The sequence below is a fragment of the Argopecten irradians genome, chromosome 12, assembly GCF_041381155.1.
Source record: "Argopecten irradians isolate NY chromosome 12, Ai_NY, whole genome shotgun sequence".
Classification (NCBI taxonomy): domain Eukaryota; kingdom Metazoa; phylum Mollusca; class Bivalvia; order Pectinida; family Pectinidae; genus Argopecten; species Argopecten irradians.
The window spans coordinates 22696046-22717819 of NC_091145.1; the positions used below are offsets into that span (position 1 = coordinate 22696046).

General features: G+C 34.8%; 2 protein-coding genes across 2 annotated transcripts in view; one reads left to right on the plus strand and one right to left on the minus strand.

Moving 5' to 3' along the window:
- The window catches only part of LOC138336270 (uncharacterized), a 28645-nt gene extending 25664 nt beyond the window's left edge, over positions 1 to 2981 (minus strand). Inside the window, exon 1 of the mRNA XM_069285685.1 lies at positions 2950 to 2981. The gene's annotated coding sequence lies outside the window, so the exon portion shown is untranslated. The remainder of the gene's footprint in view (positions 1 to 2949) is intronic.
- A 3669-nt stretch (positions 2982 to 6650) lies between these two features.
- LOC138336292 (ankyrin repeat domain-containing protein 36C-like) overlaps positions 6651 to 21774 on the plus strand; it is a 76894-nt gene continuing 61770 nt past the window's right edge. Inside the window, exons 1-9 of the mRNA XM_069285724.1 lie at positions 6651 to 6956; positions 10816 to 10930; positions 12450 to 12623; positions 13048 to 13157; positions 13502 to 13596; positions 13962 to 14177; positions 15760 to 15869; positions 18042 to 18086; positions 19140 to 19224. Of these exons, the coding sequence (XP_069141825.1) occupies positions 6736 to 6956; positions 10816 to 10930; positions 12450 to 12623; positions 13048 to 13157; positions 13502 to 13596; positions 13962 to 14177; positions 15760 to 15869; positions 18042 to 18086; positions 19140 to 19224 (1171 nt within the window). The 5' untranslated portion in view covers positions 6651 to 6735. The remainder of the gene's footprint in view (positions 6957 to 10815; positions 10931 to 12449; positions 12624 to 13047; positions 13158 to 13501; positions 13597 to 13961; positions 14178 to 15759; positions 15870 to 18041; positions 18087 to 19139; positions 19225 to 21774) is intronic.

The following is a 21774-nucleotide window of genomic DNA, read 5'->3' on the forward strand; positions in this document are numbered from 1 at the left end:
GTAACTTAAAGTTTCCCATTGAAACAGGCAGATGGCGAAATATTCCTAAAGAAGATAGACTTTGTAATATGTGCTTGGAACATGTTGGAAATGAGTTTCATTATTTGTTTGTTTTTAATAATGCGGTTGTCCAAAATTTGCAAAGAAAGTATATTCCAAACTACTTCCGAATTAACCCAAATGATAATAAGATGAAAGGTTTAATATCAGTTTGTAATAAGAGTGTCCTAAATGGACTCTCCCTTTTTCTTAAAAAACTTAATCCTCTACTATTATCGTAATGATGATGCTACTATGAAATCAAAATATTCTACATTTATGATTTAGGTTTTTTTTTTTTTCTTATTGCACCATGAATGAAATATTTATACTTTGTGTTTCGTACATGTGAAATGTAAAAATGTTGAGAGTAATTGCTATATAATAATGTCTTAATGTTATGTACATATACTTGTCCATCCTGTCATGCTTATACACTTGTATTTGTTTTATCCCTCATGTTACACATTATAATGTGTCTGGGTGTAAAAATAAAATCGTTGAAATCGTTGAATAATTCAAATCACAATCCAATTAACGGATGTCCTAACCTGATTGACAGTAAGACAATAGCAAATACCCGATATAGTCCACCGAATAGCAAATTGCCCGCGGCCAGGTAATTACAGGTGAGTTCGATGAATGGCGTTGTGTACAGGTAAATAACATCCTGGTCAAGGTATTACATAACCATCAAACCAAAGGCATGGCTAATTATATATCTATAATGTCGGTGTGTCTACTCGTATATCGATTAAAAATTGAAAGCGACCGCACGGTCTGAAAAAATAGTTTGTTTTGCTTAATATCTCAATATTTAGATCTTTTATAATATCAAAAGTAAATTCTTTCTATCAAAACGTTTTACGGTATTGTAATAAATGTATCTCGATTTATTCGGTTAGCAACACACAACACAATGTTTGTAATGATAAATCATCGGTGTGTACGTATGTCAAGCATCATATCATTGATGCTTTAATCAAGGATTTCTTCAATTGTTACGTAAAATTTCATTCTACGGTCACAAACTTTGCAATTCACAATGTATCAAAGATACAGACTACAGGAAAATATTATTTAATTAAAGCGTATTCGTTGCTGAACTCATCGACAAAAAATCGGAAACTTTTATTTCTGTGTGGATTTTTTTTTATAATTATACGAAGATACCTGCTATTAGAGCATAAATTAGAGTATTTGAAACATCGAATTTCACTCTTTTAGTTATTTATATTCGAGACAAAGTTATTGTACGATTAACTTCACTCAAAAGTAATCATAAAAAAAATCTTTGATCGGCTTTTCCTGTGACCGTCGATGTAAGTGATAGCACATCAGTTAAAGTACAGCTATAAGCAACAGACTATTGTGACGTCACACGGTTTAGGGCTAGAAAATATGCATAATCGGGCGGTCAGAAAATTTGACCTCGATATCGGCGGTTTACAGGTTATTCCGGTCGCGCGCGGCACGGAGAGGTTTCTACACGGTCTAATAAAGCCATTTCCATCATAAACTGAAATTATCATTTTTGACTGCACAAATCCTTTAAGATGTTGTATCATGTCACCAACACTTGAGGTGTTTCTTTGTTTGTTGGTGACAAATCTTGCTGCTCTTCTTTGTACAATTTCAATTTTACTGATGTCAGATTTATTATAAGGGTCCCATACTGAGCAGACGTACTCTAATGATGGTCTAACAAGGGTCTTATAGGCCTGTTCTTTATAGAGGTAGAACCGATCTTGAGGTTTCTACGGAGAAAGCCCAGGGTGGAGTTGGCTTTTCCACAGATGTTGGATATATGGGATTCCCATTTCAGGTTTGATTGGATTGTAATGCCTAGGTATTTGGCTTTGTCTACATGTTGTAATTCTTTTTGGCTAATTTCCTTGTTAATTTTATTTATAAAGCCATAGATACTCTGACAAAGCAATGCATTTAATGGATGTAACAAACTTTGGTCAGAAACGTCATCGAGGGAAGGAAAAAAGATTTGGGAAAAGGGTTTAATCTGGCCCCCTTGCAAATAGACGAACTTCCTTTTATCACATTTAGGTATCGTCCATTAGAAAGGGGATCTAGTGATGTATAAGGGTTTGGTATAAAACGATCTGACCTCGGTGGTCGCGGATGATCCATGTCTTAATCCTAGTATCAGATCGAGAAGTATGATTTTTTTGTCATAATCATTGTAGTATAGAGATGAGCTACACAAGCCATCTAGATTTCTTAATTATTCCGGTACATATTGTCATTGCATTAAAATTGTGTTTATTATTATTATAGTAATCTTTGCACCCTATATTCCTTGTATGGTATGTATAGCATAGTAAAGGAAGTTGTTGGATATGGAATTTATTTCACACGAATGTGTTTTAAAGCTTCAAAAGACACGAGCTTTTAGTGAATGCCTTTTGAACATTTTAACAACCACGTGTCGTGTGGCTTGTTAAAATCAACAAGTGTTGAATTCATTTTACATGTTACCGTGCGCAAGTGTCTCAGTATTTATAGATAAGCCAAGAATCTTCGCCATCTTTTCTGAAATCTCCTATACTTAGTGTAAACCAGTTCGACTTTTATCTGTATTAGTACATGTTAAGTACAACTAAAGTATACTGATATCTGCACAAAAACTATTAAAAATCGCTTCTAACTGATAAAATACACACACCGAGGCTATATACTTACCTATAGGCATATAAAAACACTCCCAAATGTAAAGTTCAAGTTTAACAAAAACTTGTAAATTCTTGTCATAAGCAACTAAGTTTGCATGTAGTAAACTTTACATTAGAACTATATATATTTTCATATATATTTATAATAAATCTACAATGCTAAATCCAATCAAACTTTGAAAATTATATATGCAAAATTGTCTCTGACTTCAAAACTGCTCACCTCAATGATCGGCGATCCTGGTAATACCATAAACTTGTTCAGACTTCACACTGTCGTATGCTCTAATAAAACCAAAGATTCTCACTGTTATCATCTACATACAATATGACATAATTGATTTGATTGATCACGAAACCGTAAACTTACTATGATATCTTTAACATTATGTAAGTCCGACAATGTTAAATCCTGACATTTTATGCACAAGTACGTTGTATCACAGCAAGATTGTATCACATATAAATCCTTGATCACAGGGACATGGGAACTAGACATACCTAATAAATATTTATTGACACTGTAGTTTGCTATATGTTGTATTCTGTAAATGGACGAGATATAATAAATTCATATGCGTATACAAAATTTCATTGTATCCAATTTTCAGGTACCTGTGTTCAACAATCCAGAGAACTACATGTACACGTGTATCACGCTTTGTACATTTAGTATAGTTATAATAATGGCTGTATAGATACTAATGGGATTATGAATTGCTGTCTTAACCATCGTCTTTACTATAGTAATTATATATCTAGTTGAAGTAGATATTTAATTAGTATATCGTTCTCGTCAAGATATTTAAGTTATGATTATAATGAAGGGAATATATTTTAGAGCCATTGCGGACTTATGTCGTATCATTATGCTCGTCATGTCCGTCCGTTCGTCAGCAGTTAATTTTTCTTCATTACCTCTGATGATGATATATATATATATATATATATATATATATATATAATTGACAGGTCATTTTTGGTAGTTAAATGTACGGTGTTACGTTTAAGATCTCGAGCGCTCGATAACTCAATATGTTTTGTCGAGTCTTGCATACTGGCACTACACACATGATGTCAGATATTTTTTTCTTCAAAAAAAAACGTTGTTTAGATATCAAAAAACAATTCTTCGTCTAATTCTCAAACTGGTGACAACTCAAGCCTTTTTGCAGATGTTGTACAGGTACAATTAGACTGTATACCGCAAAAGCGTTTAAGAAATAATAATTAAAAAAATGCATGTACGTAAATAGTACATAGCAAAATTCCTAGCTTGATTGCCTAAGATGCTCATGTGCAACTCAGGATCACTGTTGATAAGCTATATGATGAGCTAGAACACCGTATATTGTATTCTTAAACTATCGAACTAATCACAGGTGATATGCCATGATGTAGTACATTCCTAACTAAATAGCTGTCATCGTAAATGTGCAACTGAATTCCATCTTATTATTAACTCATCGTTTCAGTTTCACAGATACAAGTAGATAGCCACCCTCTAACTAACTGTCAAAAACTATGAATATCCTGTATCTATATTTCAAATGCAACTGACTCCTACCTGCCAACTTACGGTTCGACTGCAAACAAATACATATATGTGTTAGGTATATATCACAACTAACCTACTAACCAAGTGTCGAAACTCCATTACGCTCTACCGACGATGATTTATAGTAAACCCTCCCGCTAACTGCACCAGGTAACAGAGCTACCGACACCCACACACCGCGCTAACTAACTGTCCAATTACCACCGCTAACTAACTGTCAAATTACCGCCGCTAACTAACTGTCCAATTACCACCACTAACTAACTGTCCAATCACCACCGCTAACTAACTGTCCAATTACCACCGCTAACTATAACTGTCAAATTACCGCCGCTAACTAACTGTCCAATTACCACCGCTAACTAACTGTCCAATTACCACCGCTAACTATAACTGTCAAATTACCACCACTAACTAACTGTCCAATTCACCACCGCTAACTAACTTCAATTACCACCGTAACTAACCAATTACCACCGCTAACTGTCCAATTACCACCCTAACTGTCCAATTACCACCACTAACTAACTGTCCAATTACCACCGCTAACTAACTGTCCACACCGCTAACTAACTGTCCAATTACCACCGCTAACTAACTGTCCAATTACCACCGCTAACTAACTGTCCAATTACCACCGCTAACTAACTGTCCAATTACCACCGCTAACTAACTGTCCAATTACCACCGCTAACTAACTGTCCAATTACCACCGCTAACTAACTGTCCAATTACCACCGCTAACTAACTGTCCAATTACCACCGCTAACTAACTGTCTGTCAGGTATGGGCACCCAGGTATGAACCCAAATTATATCGGTTCTAGAATTTATTACGTCACTAGCATTAGCGATTTCACAATGTCGCATCATCTACTAAAACCGTACAGAGTTGCTCACTGTTATCATCAACATACGATTTGATTGATCACGAAACCGTCATTTAACCGTAACCCAAATTATATCGGTTCTAGAATTTATTATGTCACTACAAGGATTTATAAGTGAGATTATACGTCCTTGGTCACTAGCATTTGCAATCCTGTGTTTTGTGCATTGTCGTTGGTGAATTACTTCGCACTTTATCACTAAATTATAAAATACAAAAAATTAGAAAACATATATACATATATGTATGTCCTGTCAACATGTATAAAAAGCTTTATCATCAAATAATGTGTGTGTGTGGTTTTTTTTCTTTTCTTTTTTCTTTTAATAATTCAAATAATCCATTTTGTTGTGTAAACGTACGTTCCAACGTAGCTTGATAAGTAAATATGCATCTGGTTCATATGAAGCATTAATCTTTAAAAAGTTATCTACTATAAGATAAAATGTCTATAGAATGTTACTCAACTTCAACAAATTGAGGATAACTATTAATTTGGCAAATGGTATATATAGAGAGTTAGTGTTTGTTCTACTGATGGGATACGAACGGATATCTAAATAAGGACTGAATATCGATTCTATTGTATTTATGATATACAGACTACAGAATACAAATATTAAAGTCTAAAGGACATGTCGGCGATTTTCTTTTTATACAATAAAGGATTTATTATATGAGAGATGCAGTTATCGTGTATTTATTGTTTGCTGTGAGCTTATATCCGAAAATTGAAAGAATAAAAAGTTAAAGAAATATCTCTAAGTGCGAACTATAAATCATTGGTGCGAACAAAGATTGTTTACCTATAGTTAAACCGTTAAAGTGACTTTGATAACAATTCGCGCAAAAGAGTAATTGTTTACCTATTACACTTTAATTTATACGAAGGCAAAAAAAAAAAAAAAAAAAAAAAAGATGGCTGTTTAGGGTTACATTGGCAAACAAAATAGTGTCGGTAGGTCGGAAAAATTTTTTTTAGTGTCTTTCACTCTAAAAATAACGGCCGGAATCGGAGTCTGAGAATGATGATTCATCTCCTGTACAATATACTCAAGGACGTATATGAATCGTTGATATAGGCTACTGTACTGCTTCAGTAGATATATTTATTTTCAGTAAAAATCTGTTTATGCATTAACAGAAACCCTGCAATCTATTCATTTTCGTTAAGAAAACCTTTTAAGTGCAATTATTTTAATCGGATATTAGAAACATCAATAAGTATCGGCCAAATATTGATAGATAAGATACTCAAACATAACTTATTTTATGTAGTATTTAATTCATTTATTCATTTTCAACCGATTTGATACTTATTACAATACATTTTTTCCGACTCTTCATCTTGAACTAGACATAGGCCTATTTCTTGTTTTGGATGTTTTTGAAATGGAAATGAAAAACATCTAAATCGAAAAAAAACCCGTGTGGTTGACCATGGCCACTTAATCCTGAAGGAGTTACTCCCCTTGTATCATACCTGTTTGTACCAAAGCGAGGCTTCAAACCATGGCGGACGTTCGAACGAGTAACAGTCGATAGCGTTATTAGTTACCAACTATGAAGAAGTTTTTTAAGAAAATAACAAAAAATCCTAGCAAGGATTCTGCTCCTCCTGGATCTCCACAGCTAGGTGCTGGTGCCCAACCAATACCAGATATTGGTTATGATGTTCGCGAGAAGGATTTACCTAAACTACACAAGGCAGCATGGACGGGGGACATAGCGAAAGTGAAGCAATATGTGAAAAAGGATTGCAGTGCCCTTGATAAAGAAAACAGGTATATCTTATCACTTTACAGCTTAAAAATACAATCATTTGCCGTACAGAGAATAATATTGCATATGTTCTTATGTGCAGTTGAATGTCAACAATGCATAGCATAGTCTGACACTGACAGCTCTCGATTCATTCAGACATGACCTGACAGGTAAGCAATGCTATATATGACTGTCCTTATGTTTTTGTTTACAACTGTTAATGTGTAAATGGTGCATGTCCAATACGTATAAGCCATTTATGATAGATATGATATGATAAATAATGTTTTTATTTAAGTCTTACTCTAAGTTAATTTGAAAAAATGTAAACACTGCCATCCCTCACATTCTAGTCATGCATGATTGATATTCAATATCGATCAATAAGCCAGATAACAACACTACAGTCTACCAGTAACAGTTGTTTTTATTATAGGTGTATGGATAGATGAACAACAGGGGTAAAATGAAATTATCAAGTGTTGCAAATAGTTTTTTTTCACATATTCTAAATCTAGCTGGTCCTGATTTAATGATCCTAAGGGTATGTGTTAGCTGATATGTTTTTTATATAAGCAGTCAAAAATCTTGAAATGTGTTTAAAGTTGATTTAAATATTGAATCACATGAAATAATTGTAATTAATCCTTCTTACGTTCCTGCAATGCCCCCTTCGTTAACACACAATTAAGCAATTCGCAGGATGTCTGTTGACATTTAACAATCTTGAAATGTGTTTAAAGTTGATTTAAATATTGAATCACATGAAATAATTGTAATTAATCCTTCTTACGTTCCTGCAATGCCCCCTTCGTTAACACACAATTAAGCAATGTGCAGGATGTCTGTTGACATTTAACATTAACCGTCATTTGTATGCATTGTTAGTGAGTCTATGTTAAGCCCTAAGATGAAAATTAGACATGATGTTTGGCACACATTTATTATTATTTTAGTAACAAAGCCATAACAGTTTCGAGTACAAATACAGAGTATTGTAACTATGTATTGTTTGCATGGCTACACCCAATAAAAAATAATGAGTTTGTTTATTCTTTTACTTAAATATCAGGGCCATGCAGTTTCATCAACAGTGACATTTAACAAGGAATTTCTTAACTTAGGAAAGCAAAGTAGAAGTTAAGGAAACTAAACTACTAGTAAACTTAAGATTTTCTAACTTCTGTAATACTTTTCTATAGAGAATTTGAAGTTAAACTTAAAGAATTCTTTCAAGTTAAGGAATGTTGGTGGAACTGCATGAGCCCTTCTATGAAACACGCGCGCCACTTTGTTACAATCACTCGGTGAGAGACTGAGTTATTTATTTACTATGTATCAACGTAATAATCAATGACATGTTTTTATGACAACGTACCGTGAAAGCATTGTATGGAGGCCTAGGGCAAGGAGTATTTAGGTGCCATAAATCAGTAATGCAAGTTATCAGGACTAGAAATTGACATTGAAAAACTTGGAGAGAACTTTAAAGCTAATAAGCCTTTCATTCATGACAATTAAAGCAATATAACCACCACTGTGGGAGGGGCCTTGTGAGTGCATGCCAGATCACCAACAACCCCCTGCCTTTAAGTGATAACTTAAAAACTCACATGCAACAGTTACCATGTAGTGAATATATGTTGGGGTACATTTTTTGTTTACTCTGGCTTTCTTCCTTGTCATGAAATATAAACCTATAGATGCTAAGCACTGTCTTTAATAACCTAGGCAGTGTTATGGGGCATTGTTTCACTTTAAATTCCTTCAAATTGATCAATCTTAGCTTAAACAAACAGCTCTTATCATATCGATTAGAAGCAAACTAAACATGCCCAAATGGTTCATGAAAGAAAACACTTTTGAATTGACAATGCTAATTTGCAACTTGCAAGTATAGAAGTACAAACCTTGATATGTTTTTCATAGTTAGAGAACACATTGACACAATCATGATTAGTGCTAATTGATCATTAACAGATGTTATTATTATGTCGTTATAAAGCATAGCCATTTGGATAGTGAAAAATATTATGATGGGAGCAATTTTGAAAAGATGATCATTGTATGTTTTAGCATATTCATTTAGTATATGTTCCATACGAGTCCTTAATTTAATTTTACACCTTAGCCTTTCATAGTTGTGAATCGCCTATTTCAATCTTAATCTTGACCCATGTTTTATTAGGGAAGTACCAATAACACAGTTGGAGCATGTTTATTTCAGACTGCTCAAGAATATTGTATAATACCTATTACCTGGCACCTAGATGGCTTTCAAGGAAGTTGATAAATTCGTTCCATACCAAGTAAATGATCAAGTGGTTTGAGTGCTCATGAATTGGTGTTTAGTAATATCAACACTCAACAGGTGATTTAAATGTCCTATTGAAGTGTTGTGCAGTACGATAGACTGGGAATAGGCGTTTCATTAAGTCACAAGTAATACACCATTTCTCGGACACACGATTGGGAGTGTATGGTACCCCATAAATCTTAAAATGGTATTCAAAGCATTTACTGAAATGTTACATACTGGTGTTAGATTAAATACTTGACCGAGTTGTATTATCTGTGTATGTGAAACCAAGTGTAATGGAATTTGAAGTCTGTTTAGGCGGTGTGTGTATGTACACAGCTAGCTGATCAAACTTAATGCACAGAGATTATCGATGATCAAAAGTCTATTGATATGTCTACCTGTTCATTCAGAGTAACATATTGTATCAAGTGTCTTTGGGTTTTGTTATCTATGGTCTAAAAATAAAATCTGAAGAAGAACAATACAAGTGAAATATCATGTCTCGTGTGTCAGGTTTGCATACCAGATATATATATATATGCTGCACACTAAAAGATTATTGACAAAAATAACACCATTGTGAAAATCGTAGCTTGTAAAAGAAGCCATTTATTTCTATCATATTGAAATTCATTGTTAATCAATTTAGCTATTGTACTTGTAAACAATAAACAGAATTTTTGTCACATTAGAGATAACTATAGTCCAGACAATCTGTTTGATCTCACAGACAATACGGAAGTTGAAAGTGTTGTAAAGTCTTATGATTTTCTCCTAATCATTGAACAGAATAAATGCATGTATTAAACTGGTGAACCATTAAACTAAATATATTCAAGTCAGTGATAGTCTAACACATTCAAAGTCTAACACATTCAAATTACAAAGATAAATAAAAGTTAAAACATGGAAACGATGGCAGTTTTAAAACAGCACACAATCAGTGACTGTTTTGGGCTGAATATTTAAAGTTCCCTTCCCTTTGAGAAATTTTGCTACATTTTCCCAATTTCATTGTGAATATTTTCTTTAAAAGAGAACAAAAAATCCCAAAAGTTCAAGAAAGAAAAAATATAAATATATATTTTCCTAATTCATAAGGTACAGGCTCTTGATTAATCATTAAGAATAAAAAACGAATAAGATGTAAAGATATTTATAATGTGTAAGGTCATTAGCCTTCCTGTTTTCTTCTTTGATGATATTTCTTTGGTGTAACATGAAAATGTTTGTATTTTAGGACGGCTCTACAGTTAGTATTTTAGGATGGCTCTACATTTGTTGTTTGTATTTAGGATGGCTCTACATTTGTTGATTGTATTTTAGGATGGCTCTACATTTGCATTTTAGGAAGGCTCTGCTTTTGTTGCTTGTATTTAAGGACTAGATCTAACTGCTCTACATTTATTGTTTGTGTTTTGGGACGGCTCTACAGTTATTGTTTGTATTTTAGGAAGGCTCTGCTTTTGTTGTTTGTATTTTATGACAGCTCTACTTTTCTTGCTTGTATTTTAGGACTGCTCTATATTTATTGTTTGTGTTTTAGGACAGCTCTGCATTTGTTGTTTGTGTTTTAGGACGGCTCTACATTTGGCCTGTGTTCAGGGCCATGCTGGGGTGGTACAAGAACTACTGGAGTGGCACGCGAAGACCAACATTGGTGACAATGACAGCAAAACTCCACTCATCAAGGTATATATAACAATACTTATATTTTATTGTTCGAATAAATTGTTATTACTAGGCAATTAATATATAGAACTTACGAACTTTTCACATACCTTATTTCAACCCAATAAGTGCCCATGTCCCTATTAGCGCCCCTCTCCCTTTTTGAGGCCTCAATTTCCATTGCCCAGGCATGAATAAAGACCAAAACTACACAAAACTGCATAGATTTACAATAATTTCGTCTTATTAGTACCTTTTCATTTTCTCAATTTTGTAAGCGCCCAGTTTGTAAACGCCCTGGGCGCTTATTGGGTCGAAAGTAAAAAAAAAAAGAGAGGTAAGCATACAGTTGCTCTAAAAGAGTGTAAATTAAAAGTTGCCTTAAGACTTAAAGAATAATGACATGTTGGCTACCTGTGAATTGTTCCCCAGAATAACCTTTGAGTTACAACAACTTCCAGCCACATGTGTGATCTACAAATCAATAGGCCTTCTGGCCTAGGCCATCTGCTATAGAACTACAGGTTGTTTTCTTCAAGTCAGCTGTCTTAATTAATATTGATCTTTGTCCATGCAGTGTCTATAAATCCTTTCACTACCTCTTATCAAAGTATGAATATTTCATTAATTTGAAGGTAACATAGTCCAGCCTAGTGTTGTAGCAAATGTAACTAAAAAATATTAGCATTGTATAAACAGTTGTTAAGGATAACTTATAGTGTGTTTATAACCTTTTTTAAAACAAAACACCTTTAGTAGTTTTATACATTTAGCATGTAGTACTGTTACGTGAAAGAATGAGAGAAAAGCAACTTATATTAATTAAAATGATAATGATGGTGAGCCAATGTATGATAGATTTACTTTATAATCAATAAGTGAAAGTATTAAAATTTTTGTCCAAAACACAATTAGTAATTGAAATTAAAGGGAAACAATAAGGTATTGAACACAGTATGGAAACCTGAAGTTTGTTTTTGAATTTGTCATGTTTTTTTTTCTCAAGTATATGTGATACACAGTCAGTATATTTGTTTCTAAATGACTAAAATTGATCAATTTAGCAGAAAATCTATCCGGTAGAAAATAGACTTCACTATTTTGCTGAATTATACACAGAAGCCATGAAATTAACACTTATTTTCACTCATGTATCAATGACATCTTTTTTAGAATTACAAATTATGAAATATAAAATCATCGGGTTTGGGATGTGAAAATTTTTAATTTAATTGCATGGTCATTTTAATAAAGAGCTTGTGACTATGACTTTGGGTATTTTAATTCTTTTTGGTCCTTACTTGTCAAGTCAGACTAGTTTATCCAAAACTGTATAATAATTTAATATGATTTTTTTTATCACAAATTTTTTTGTCTACTTTTCTGAATAAGTACGTAGTACTTAATTTTCATTTAATATTTCCAAGCCCAAAATTTTTGCTAAGCTTTCTGTCTGGTTTCTTCATTAACATCAGTAGTTGATTCAATACCTATTGACACTTAAAGACTAAAATTATATAAATGCTGACTATATCTGCAGGCGGTGGAGTGTAACCAAGATGAGTGTGTGATGCTGCTGCTGGAACATCGTGGAGATGTGGATGCATCAGACCGTGACGGTGACAGCAGTCTCCACATCGCTGTCCGTAATGGCTACACTAATATTGTCAAAGTCCTCCTCCGTAACGGTGCCACTATTGACAAAAAGAACAAGGTCTGAAATTATAGGTTACAGAGTATATCTAGAAATAGATTTTTACAAATAATTAGTTTTGTCTCATGGTCACCAAAATATAAACTTGGTTCCTGGATATTGGACAATGTTTGGATAACTTTCCAGCAAAATTCCTGATATATGTTGAAGCTACATTTGAGTGAACAGATTACATTGCACATAAATAAATTTTTTTTTTTTTTTTTACTTTTGAAGCAGAAAGATATCAATCTGTTGTTGCTATAATGGTCAAGTGAGATGATATGTTTAAAGCTCTGTCCAGTTATTGATGTTTCTATGTGTGACAGACATCATAGTTTATGCTTTTATCAGAAATACCATAAAACACAGGAACACCTATCAAAAATCTATAGCACTAATGATTGTTTATCAGCTGATTACTGGTGAGAAATGTCTTCCACAGGAGGGGTGTACACCACTACACATAGCATGTAAGGGTAAGAAGGCGGAGATTATCAGGATACTTTTGTTTGACAGCAAGGCTTCTGTCGACGTGACTGATGTCAATGGGAGGTAAGTCCTATACCCAGCCTACTATCACTGATCTCCACTGATTTATCAATGATCTACGGCCAGTCTAAAATACTCAAATCTGTACAGCTTATTTGAGTATTTGCCTTAAAAACAAAACATAAGACAGTGGTAAATGTAAGTTGTCTTAGACAAGATCTCTTGTTTAGACTCCAGAAATTTAAAAGTCTAAATATCTTTAATTGAGTCCTTTCTTGTATTGATCTGATGTCCTGCTTTGATATGTGGATTTGAAGCGAGGTCATTTTATCTTACAGTCAAGTTTATTAAATTTTGTTGAGCTTGAAATGAAGTCGAGTATTGTTTGAGCCTTCTTTGTGTTACAGAACTCCACTGATGTTGGCTAGTTATGATGGGTCAGTGACCGCTGTACAACTCCTCCTCGAATGTAAAGCCAACACAATGATCAAAGACTCCAAAGGTGGGCTCCTACAGCTGACTGTACTGATACTATCAGCATGATTACTTTGTAATAAAGACCCATGCTGGTTATTACTGTTTTTCAAAAGGCAACATTTTTTAGGCTAATTCTTTAGGTGTAATTTGTATACAGCAAATTAACATTTGATATTTTTGTGATCAGTCAACCATGCAGAAAGCATTTATTTCATTCATTAGGTAAAAGTTTTCATGAGTTACAGATATATATATATTGGATTGTCAGACTGTGTTTAATTGTTTTCCCTCCCTGTAAATATGGTGGATATGTCATAGAATAATACCATAAATGTGGTTTCAACTGTTAAAAAACCTTAGATCAATTCTGATTGTTTAATTGTTACCCAGGATTCACAGCAGAAGATATAGCCATGATGACAGCCCAACATGGATGTTGTCAGTTAATCTGTGACCACAACATGAAGCTGCGGAGATCTGTGAGTGGAGCCAGTAGTACCAATACGACCCCTCGCTCCTCCATGGGAATGCCTAGTGCTACACCCACGCCACGGGACAACACCATCACCCCAGAGTTTGGATTACCCATCCAACAACAGTCCGATGGTTCGTATCACATGGAGGGTAGGCTTGATTTGAAAGTACTCTTATCAAAAATAAAGTTTAGGTATGGCTAGATCAATAATGTGTGGTCAGGAAGTTAGAGAGTTAGTAATTCATTAATAATTAACCCAGGTTAGTGTCTGGTGATCCCAGCACACAGTTCCTATCAGCATCAGCAGGCCTTGTACATATCTGATCTATGAGGTGGTCACTACTAAAGTTACTTCAGATGTACATAGGCTTTGATCTGAATTTGTTGGTTAATCAGTCCTATGCCTAATTTGGTACAGTTACAATCATTGTTATATAATAGTAGATTGTATTGAAATATTGGTATGTCATTTTATTTTGCTGATAGAGTGAGGTTATAGTAAGAAATGTGAACACGTAGGCTCGACCTGGAAGGAGATTATACGTACAAATGAGTTGATTGGATTTACGACTGAGAACAAGAGGCGACATCAGTCAGATGTGAACAAATTTGTAAGTCATTAAGACATGAACTGGTGAAAGGTCGTTTGAATGTGATTAAGATATAGTGGTCACTGGTGTTAACTCGGGTTAGGATATGGAGCTAACTGAATAAAACCAGTAAGATAACTAATGCATGAACTGCAGGGGATTATGGAGCAAATGTAAACAGTTGTTTGCAGGTAAGATAGCTAGATCATTACACTCGGACTTGATTGAATGTGGTTATGTTGTAGATGAATTTAAACTCAGATTTGATTGGATGGTTATTTTGTAGATGAATTTAAACTCAGACTTGATTGGATGGTTTTGTTGTAGATGAATTTAAACTCAGACTTGATTGGATGGTTATGTTGTAGATGAATTTAAACTCAGATTTGATTGGATGGTTATTTTGTAGATGAATTTAAACTCAGACTTGATTGGATGGTTATGTTGTTGATGAATTTAAACTCAGACTTGATTGGATGGTTATGTTGTAGATGAATTTAAACTCAGACTTGATTGGATGGTTATGTTGTTGATAAATTTAAACTCAGACTTGATTGGATGGTTATGTTGTTGATGAATTTAAACTCAGACTTGATTGGATGGTTATGTTGTAGATGAATTTAAACTCAGACTTGATTGGATGGTTATGTTGTTGATGAATTTAAACTCACTAGATTGAATGTAGTTATGTTGTAGATGAATTTAAACTCAGACTTAATTGGATGTAGTTATGTTGTAGATGAATTTAAACTCACTAGATTGAATGTAGTTATGTTGTAGATGAATTTAAACTCAGACTTAATTGGATGTAGTTATGTTGTAGATGAATTTAAACTCACTAGATTGAATGTAGTTATGTTGTAGATGAATTTATACTCACTAGATTGAATGTAGTTATGTTGTAGATGAATTTAAACTCAGACTTAATTGGATGTATAGTTATGTTGTAGATGAATTTAAACTCCCAACTTGATTGAATGTGTTTATGTTGTAGATGAATTTAAATTCAGACTTGATTGAATGTGTTTATGTTGTAGATGAATTTAAATTCAGACTTGATTGAATGTGTTTATGTTGTAGATGAACTTAAATTCAGACTTGATTGAATGTGTTTATGTTGTAGATGAATCAGGAGATGAGGATGTGAGTAAGCTATCGACCGGTGGGGACTTTGATCACTCCTGGGGTGACGACACTGACATGAGCCTGTCTGTAGGGGACAAGAAGGGCAAGGTGGGTGTTGCTATCCTAGGGTTACCCCATTAACAGGGTAGAGGTCATGTTACTCACCAAATAACTACTTGAAATTCAAAGAGTTGCATAAAAGGTCATTGGCAATTGGATCACATGAATCTTCTAAATATGTAATTTGGTACTTCAATGCTTGTACTTCAGGTTTTATGTCAGAATTCAAACTATCTTTAGGTAAAAATCTGTCAATCGATCAATTAATAATAATTTTCATATTCTGAAGTCACATGATTTAGGCTTGATACAGCTAACCAATTTCATTGACAAACATATAAGGTCATGAAAAGAAACTGCTTATAAGATAAAATTGATTTTTAATGGGTTGGTTTATTTTCCAAGCAGAAAGCAGGCCAGCAGAGACCAGTGAGTTATACTGTAATACTGCCAGACTGTTCATGGCTTGGGTGGCCACTCTGTTGAGTTTGCTAATTTCCATGTACACAGACACATTTCCTCTTTTAGGACTCATTTTTGTTCATTTGTCACTTCACATGATCATCTATAATATATAAATGGAGATACACTTTGTTATATGATCACCGGAATATGTCATGTGATCTCTTGGTTTTGTGTTGTGGCACATGATTGTGATTGAAGACATGTCACACGACTATTTTAACTATACACAAAAGATCAAATTTTTATCATCTACTGTACATCTTTCTATCAGTTCAAGGCTTTCGCTAATAGAACACAGATATTTCTTATCTTACTGACCTGTTTCAGGCAAAAAGTTGTCAAATATTTTAGTCTCTACATTAAAGTTTACTTCAATATGTGCATTGTTGAAAATTTGAAATAACAGACCCTATTTGCCTAGTGATATAATGTGAGAGTCCTGTCTTTTCTGTAATATGTTTTGAACAAAGCATACATATACAGCTAGTGCAGAGAAAGATTATTAGACTGTAGAGTGTTTGTTCCAGGCTTCTGAACCAGGAAAACTAATATAAAACATTGTTTTTCAATGAAACCAAGATCAAGCTGAGCTATGCTACTTTTCCATCTATTGCTACCACAGATAGGTTGCCTAGTTGTCAGAATACATGTATATACAGGGTTGGCTTTTTGTATTGACAGACACTAGTGTTCACTCTTTCACATTTTGTCACATGTAAAATTTACAAAATATGTAAACACTATATTATATGATCACTCACATGTGTCAATATAAGAGTGTGGCATATTTGTGATAAGTTTGTCTTAATGTATGCAAGTATAGATTTTACAGTACCCGTTATATAAATGTTAAACAACCAGATTTTCTTTTCTTACAATATAAGATTCACAGCTGAAATAGATTGTGTAACTCTGATGATAAGTCAGAGACTTTTATTTCATGAAATAAGGTTAAGTTGTTAGGAGTTAATCTGTTTTTTTCTACCTTTATAGGACAGGACTGACATTGTAAGATATATGTATACAACTATTGATTGTGACTGAGCTATATAACACAAATTTAGCTTGTCTAGTACTGATGTTGTTGGTTTAAGGATGAGGTGAAGGAGATGATCGAGTGTAATTAACCTTGGGTGAAGTGTCTAATATAGCTTGTTTTGTATAAAATATAAACTTTATTTATTTTACATCAATTGCAAAATAAGTTATATATCTTATATGATGGCTCGGATGTAAGCGAGTGAGGGGTTATAGCGTGAAAGGAAACCGGAGTATCCAGAGAAAACCATGTAATAGCTGGGCTGGTGACCCTGGATCTTTTCACGTTTATGCCAGAGATTGAACCCTGGCAGCTTTAAGTGAAAGGCGAAAAGCTTAATTAACCACTACACCACCTGATCACTCAATTTAAAGGCCTCTTTAATTTACATCATGTAGTGGAGAGTTCCTTTGTAATACCTACAGAGACTTATTGATGGACACACCAGAGCATGTGCATAGAATGTTTTAACAGATGGAGTGAAATTCTTTGCCATGTACATACAAGTGCAAATGGTAAGGAAAAAGATAAGCTAGAATTAATATTTTGATGTAACTCGGCTTATTTCTTAACATTTTTTTTTTTTGGGGGGTTGAAAATTTTGGTTTATATAATAATATTTACATCATAGCTTATTGCCAATGTTGGATGAGGAAATATTGGGTAAAATGGTCGTGAGTAACTAACAGTGAGCTTGTTTGTTAAACTACCTATAGGACAGAGATGATTCTGACGTAGATGTGGCCTTTGACCTGGACCAGGTGACATTTGTGTGCTGTGTATAGCTTCTGTAACCATGGTTACCTCACTGTCTTAGGGACATGTTCATCTAGTACATGGTTACACGTAGTCTGGAGAGGGCTTGGTTACACCTCTGTCTTGTTTATTCTACTGATAGATGTAGCTTTTATCTCTGACGTTACAATTTTTATATTTAGATTTTTTTCCACTTTAAAAATCATATTCTGAAGATAGAAATGATTGAATTCTTTACTTACTGTATTTGTGAGATTTACTTAACTATTCAGTGTTACATATTTTTTATATTTACTGTACATCTTAATTGTGTTTCTATTTTTAAACAATACTTTTACAGAGACATTGTTGTGCATGTTCTTTATTCTAAATAATCTTCATTCTTTTCTTCATTACTTAAATTAGGTACATCTTGTTAAACAAATGAAGATCATACTGCTGTACCGTATTTATATCTAAATTTAGAGTTAGTGTATATTATCCTTATATATATACATTGTAATCATTTAATTTGATGTGGTTGTGATGGATTGGTAAAAATACATTCAGCCAAATTATATACCAATATCCCTGTGACCATATACATCAGGGATGCTATATTCTAGTCATTATGCTTCAGAAGAATCACTTTCTATGAAAGTTTTTGTTTGGAGTGACTCAACATGCTTATACAGCTTGTGTAGAGATTAAACAATGCATCCTAATTATTAGCTCCATGCACATTTGTTGAAGCTTTGGAACACTTGTTTCAAGATTTTGCTTTAATTAGAAATATTTTTAATCAGTGTTGTTGTTTTATAACAAGTAAGTTTACTGTAAGTACACATAACAAAATCAACTTAATGTACACTTGTAGTTTAAAGATATGAATTAATTAATGTATTATCAAAGAAATGGAAACATGAAGATACGAAATGAAGTTTTGAAAGAAGTTCTTGTTTGAAAAGTTTTATACTACTTAGTATTGTAAGTGCCACGGTATAAATCCGACTTGTAACATGTAATTTTGTTGCCTGTTGATATTACTAACATTTGACTGACATGTTCACATATTACAGGATCTACCAAAGATAAACTTGGCCCATGCTTTGTCCAAGTCGTTACCGCGAGACAATGTCAGTGACGATGGTGGAGGAGGGGACGGTAAGTTATCATCAAACACCGTGTAGAACTTGTGTGTGTGCATCTAAACTTCCTTCTATTGATATGTCATTCAGTTCATATTGCTATGTGCATTGCTTTGCATTACTCTTTTTCATTTCAATGAAATTCCAATTTTTTAGCTCACCTGGCCCGAAGGGCCGGTGAGCTTATGTCATGGCGCGACATTCGTCGTCCGTCGGCGTCCGTCTGTCCGTCAACATTTCCTTTAAATCGCTACTAGTCCTAGAGTTCTGCATGGAATGTAACCAAATTTGGCCACAAACATCCTTGGGGGAAGGGGGACAGAACTTGTATAAATTTTGGCTCTGACCCCCCCCCGGGGCAGGAGGGGCGGGGCCCAATAGGGGAAATAGAGGTAAATCCTATAAATCACTACTAGTCATAGAGTTCTGCATGGAATGTAACCAAATTTGGCCACAAACATCCTTGGTGGAAGGGGAACAGAACTTGTATAAATTTTGGCTCTGACCCCCCCGGGGCAGGAGGGGTGGGGCTCAATATGGGAAATAGAGGTAAATCCTTTAAATCGCTACTTGTCATAGAGTTCTGCATGGATTGTAACCAAATTTGGCCACAAACATCCTTGGGGAAGGGGAACAGAACTTGTATAAATTTTGGCTCTGACCCCCTGGGGGCAGGAGGGGCGGGGCCCAATAGGGAAATAAAGGTAAATCCTTTAAATCACTACTAGTCATAGAGTTCTGCATGGAATGTAACCAAATTTGGCCAGAAACATCTTTGGGGGAATAAGAACAGAGTTTGTATAAATTTTGGCTCTGACCCCCTGGGGGGCAGGAGGGGGTGGGGCCCAATAGGGGAAATGGAGGTAATTCCTATAAATCACTACTTGTCCTAGAGTTCTGCATGGATTTTAACCAAATTTGGCCACAAGCTTCCTTGGGGGAAGGGGAACAGAACTTGTGTAAATTTTGGCTCTGACCCCCTGGGGCAGGAGGGGTGGGGCCCAATAGGGGAAATAGAGGTAAATCCTTTAAATCACTACTAGTCATAGAGTTCTGCACGGATTGTAACCAAATTTAGCCACAAACATTCTTGGTGGAAGGGGAACAGAACTTGTATAAATTTTGACTCTGACCCCCCCGGGGGCAGGAGAGGCGGGGCCCAATAGGGGAAATAGAGGTAAATCCTATAAATCGTTACTTGTCCTAGCTTGGATTGTGACCAAATTTGGCCAGAAACATCCTTGGGGGAAGGGGAACAGAACTTGTGTAAATTTTGGCTCTGACCCCCTGGGGCAGGAGGGGTGGGGCCCAATAGGGGAATATAAGGTAAATCCTTTAAATCACTACTAGTCATAGAGTTCTGCATGGAATGTAACCAAATTTGGCCAGAAACATCTTTGGGGGAATAAGAACAGAGTTTGTTTAAATTTTGGCTCCGACCCCCTGGGGGCAGGAGGGGTGGGGCCCAATAGGGGAAATGGAGGTAATTCCTATAAATCACTACTTGTCCTAGAGTTCTGCACGGATTGTAACCAAATTTAGCCACAAACATCCTTGGTGGAAGGGGAACAGAACTTGTATAAATTTTGACTCTGACCCCCCCGGGGGCAGGAGAGGCGGGGCCCAATAGGGGAAATAAAGGTAAATCCTTTAAATCACTACTAGTCATAGAGTTTCTGCATGGAATGTAACCAAATTTGGCAGAAACATCTTTGGGGAATAAGAACAGAGTTTGTATAAATTTTGGCTCTGACCCCTGGGGGCAGGAGGGGTGGGGCCCAATAGGGGAAATGGAGGTAATTCCTATAAATCACTACTTGTCCTAGAGTTCTGCACGGATTGTAACCAAATTTAGCCACAAACATCCTTGGTGGAAGGGGAACAGAACTTGTATAAATTTTGACTCTGACCCCCCCCGGGGGGCAGGAGAGGCGGGGCCCAATAGGGGAAATAGAGGTAAATCCTATAAATCGCGACTTGTCCTAGAGTTCTGCTTGGATTGTGACCAAATTTGACCAGAAACATCCTTGGGGAAGGGGAACAGAACTTTTGGCTCTGACCCCCTGGGGCAGGAGGGTTGAGGCCCAATAGGGGATTAAGAGGTAAATATTCAAATTCCTTCAGAAAAGAAACAATGAACCTGTATTTAGAACATTACTTGGCATTACAAACCAGGTGAGCGATAGAGGCCCTCTGGGCCTCTTGTTCCGAAAGCTAAACTTAAAATTAAGTCTTAGAGGTTTTAATCAGTTATCATACATTGTTATTTGAAAGAAATTTCTGTGTTTCATTTTGATTGTATGAATAACTTTTTTGGATAATCTTTTCATTACAAAACTTAAAAAAAATTCATTCAAACACATAGTTTCCAAATACTTCATTATTAAGGGCTTCATGTTTAACTTTCAAGAACAGGCTTTAAGTGTTTGTTTGGTGGAGGAAGGCTTTTTAATTTGGAATTACTGTTGCCAAAAAAATAAAGCAAGTTGTTTGTAAATAGAGATCTTATGTATCTAAAAATCAAGAATTACATCTCAAGCTTTTACATATCATATACATGTATATA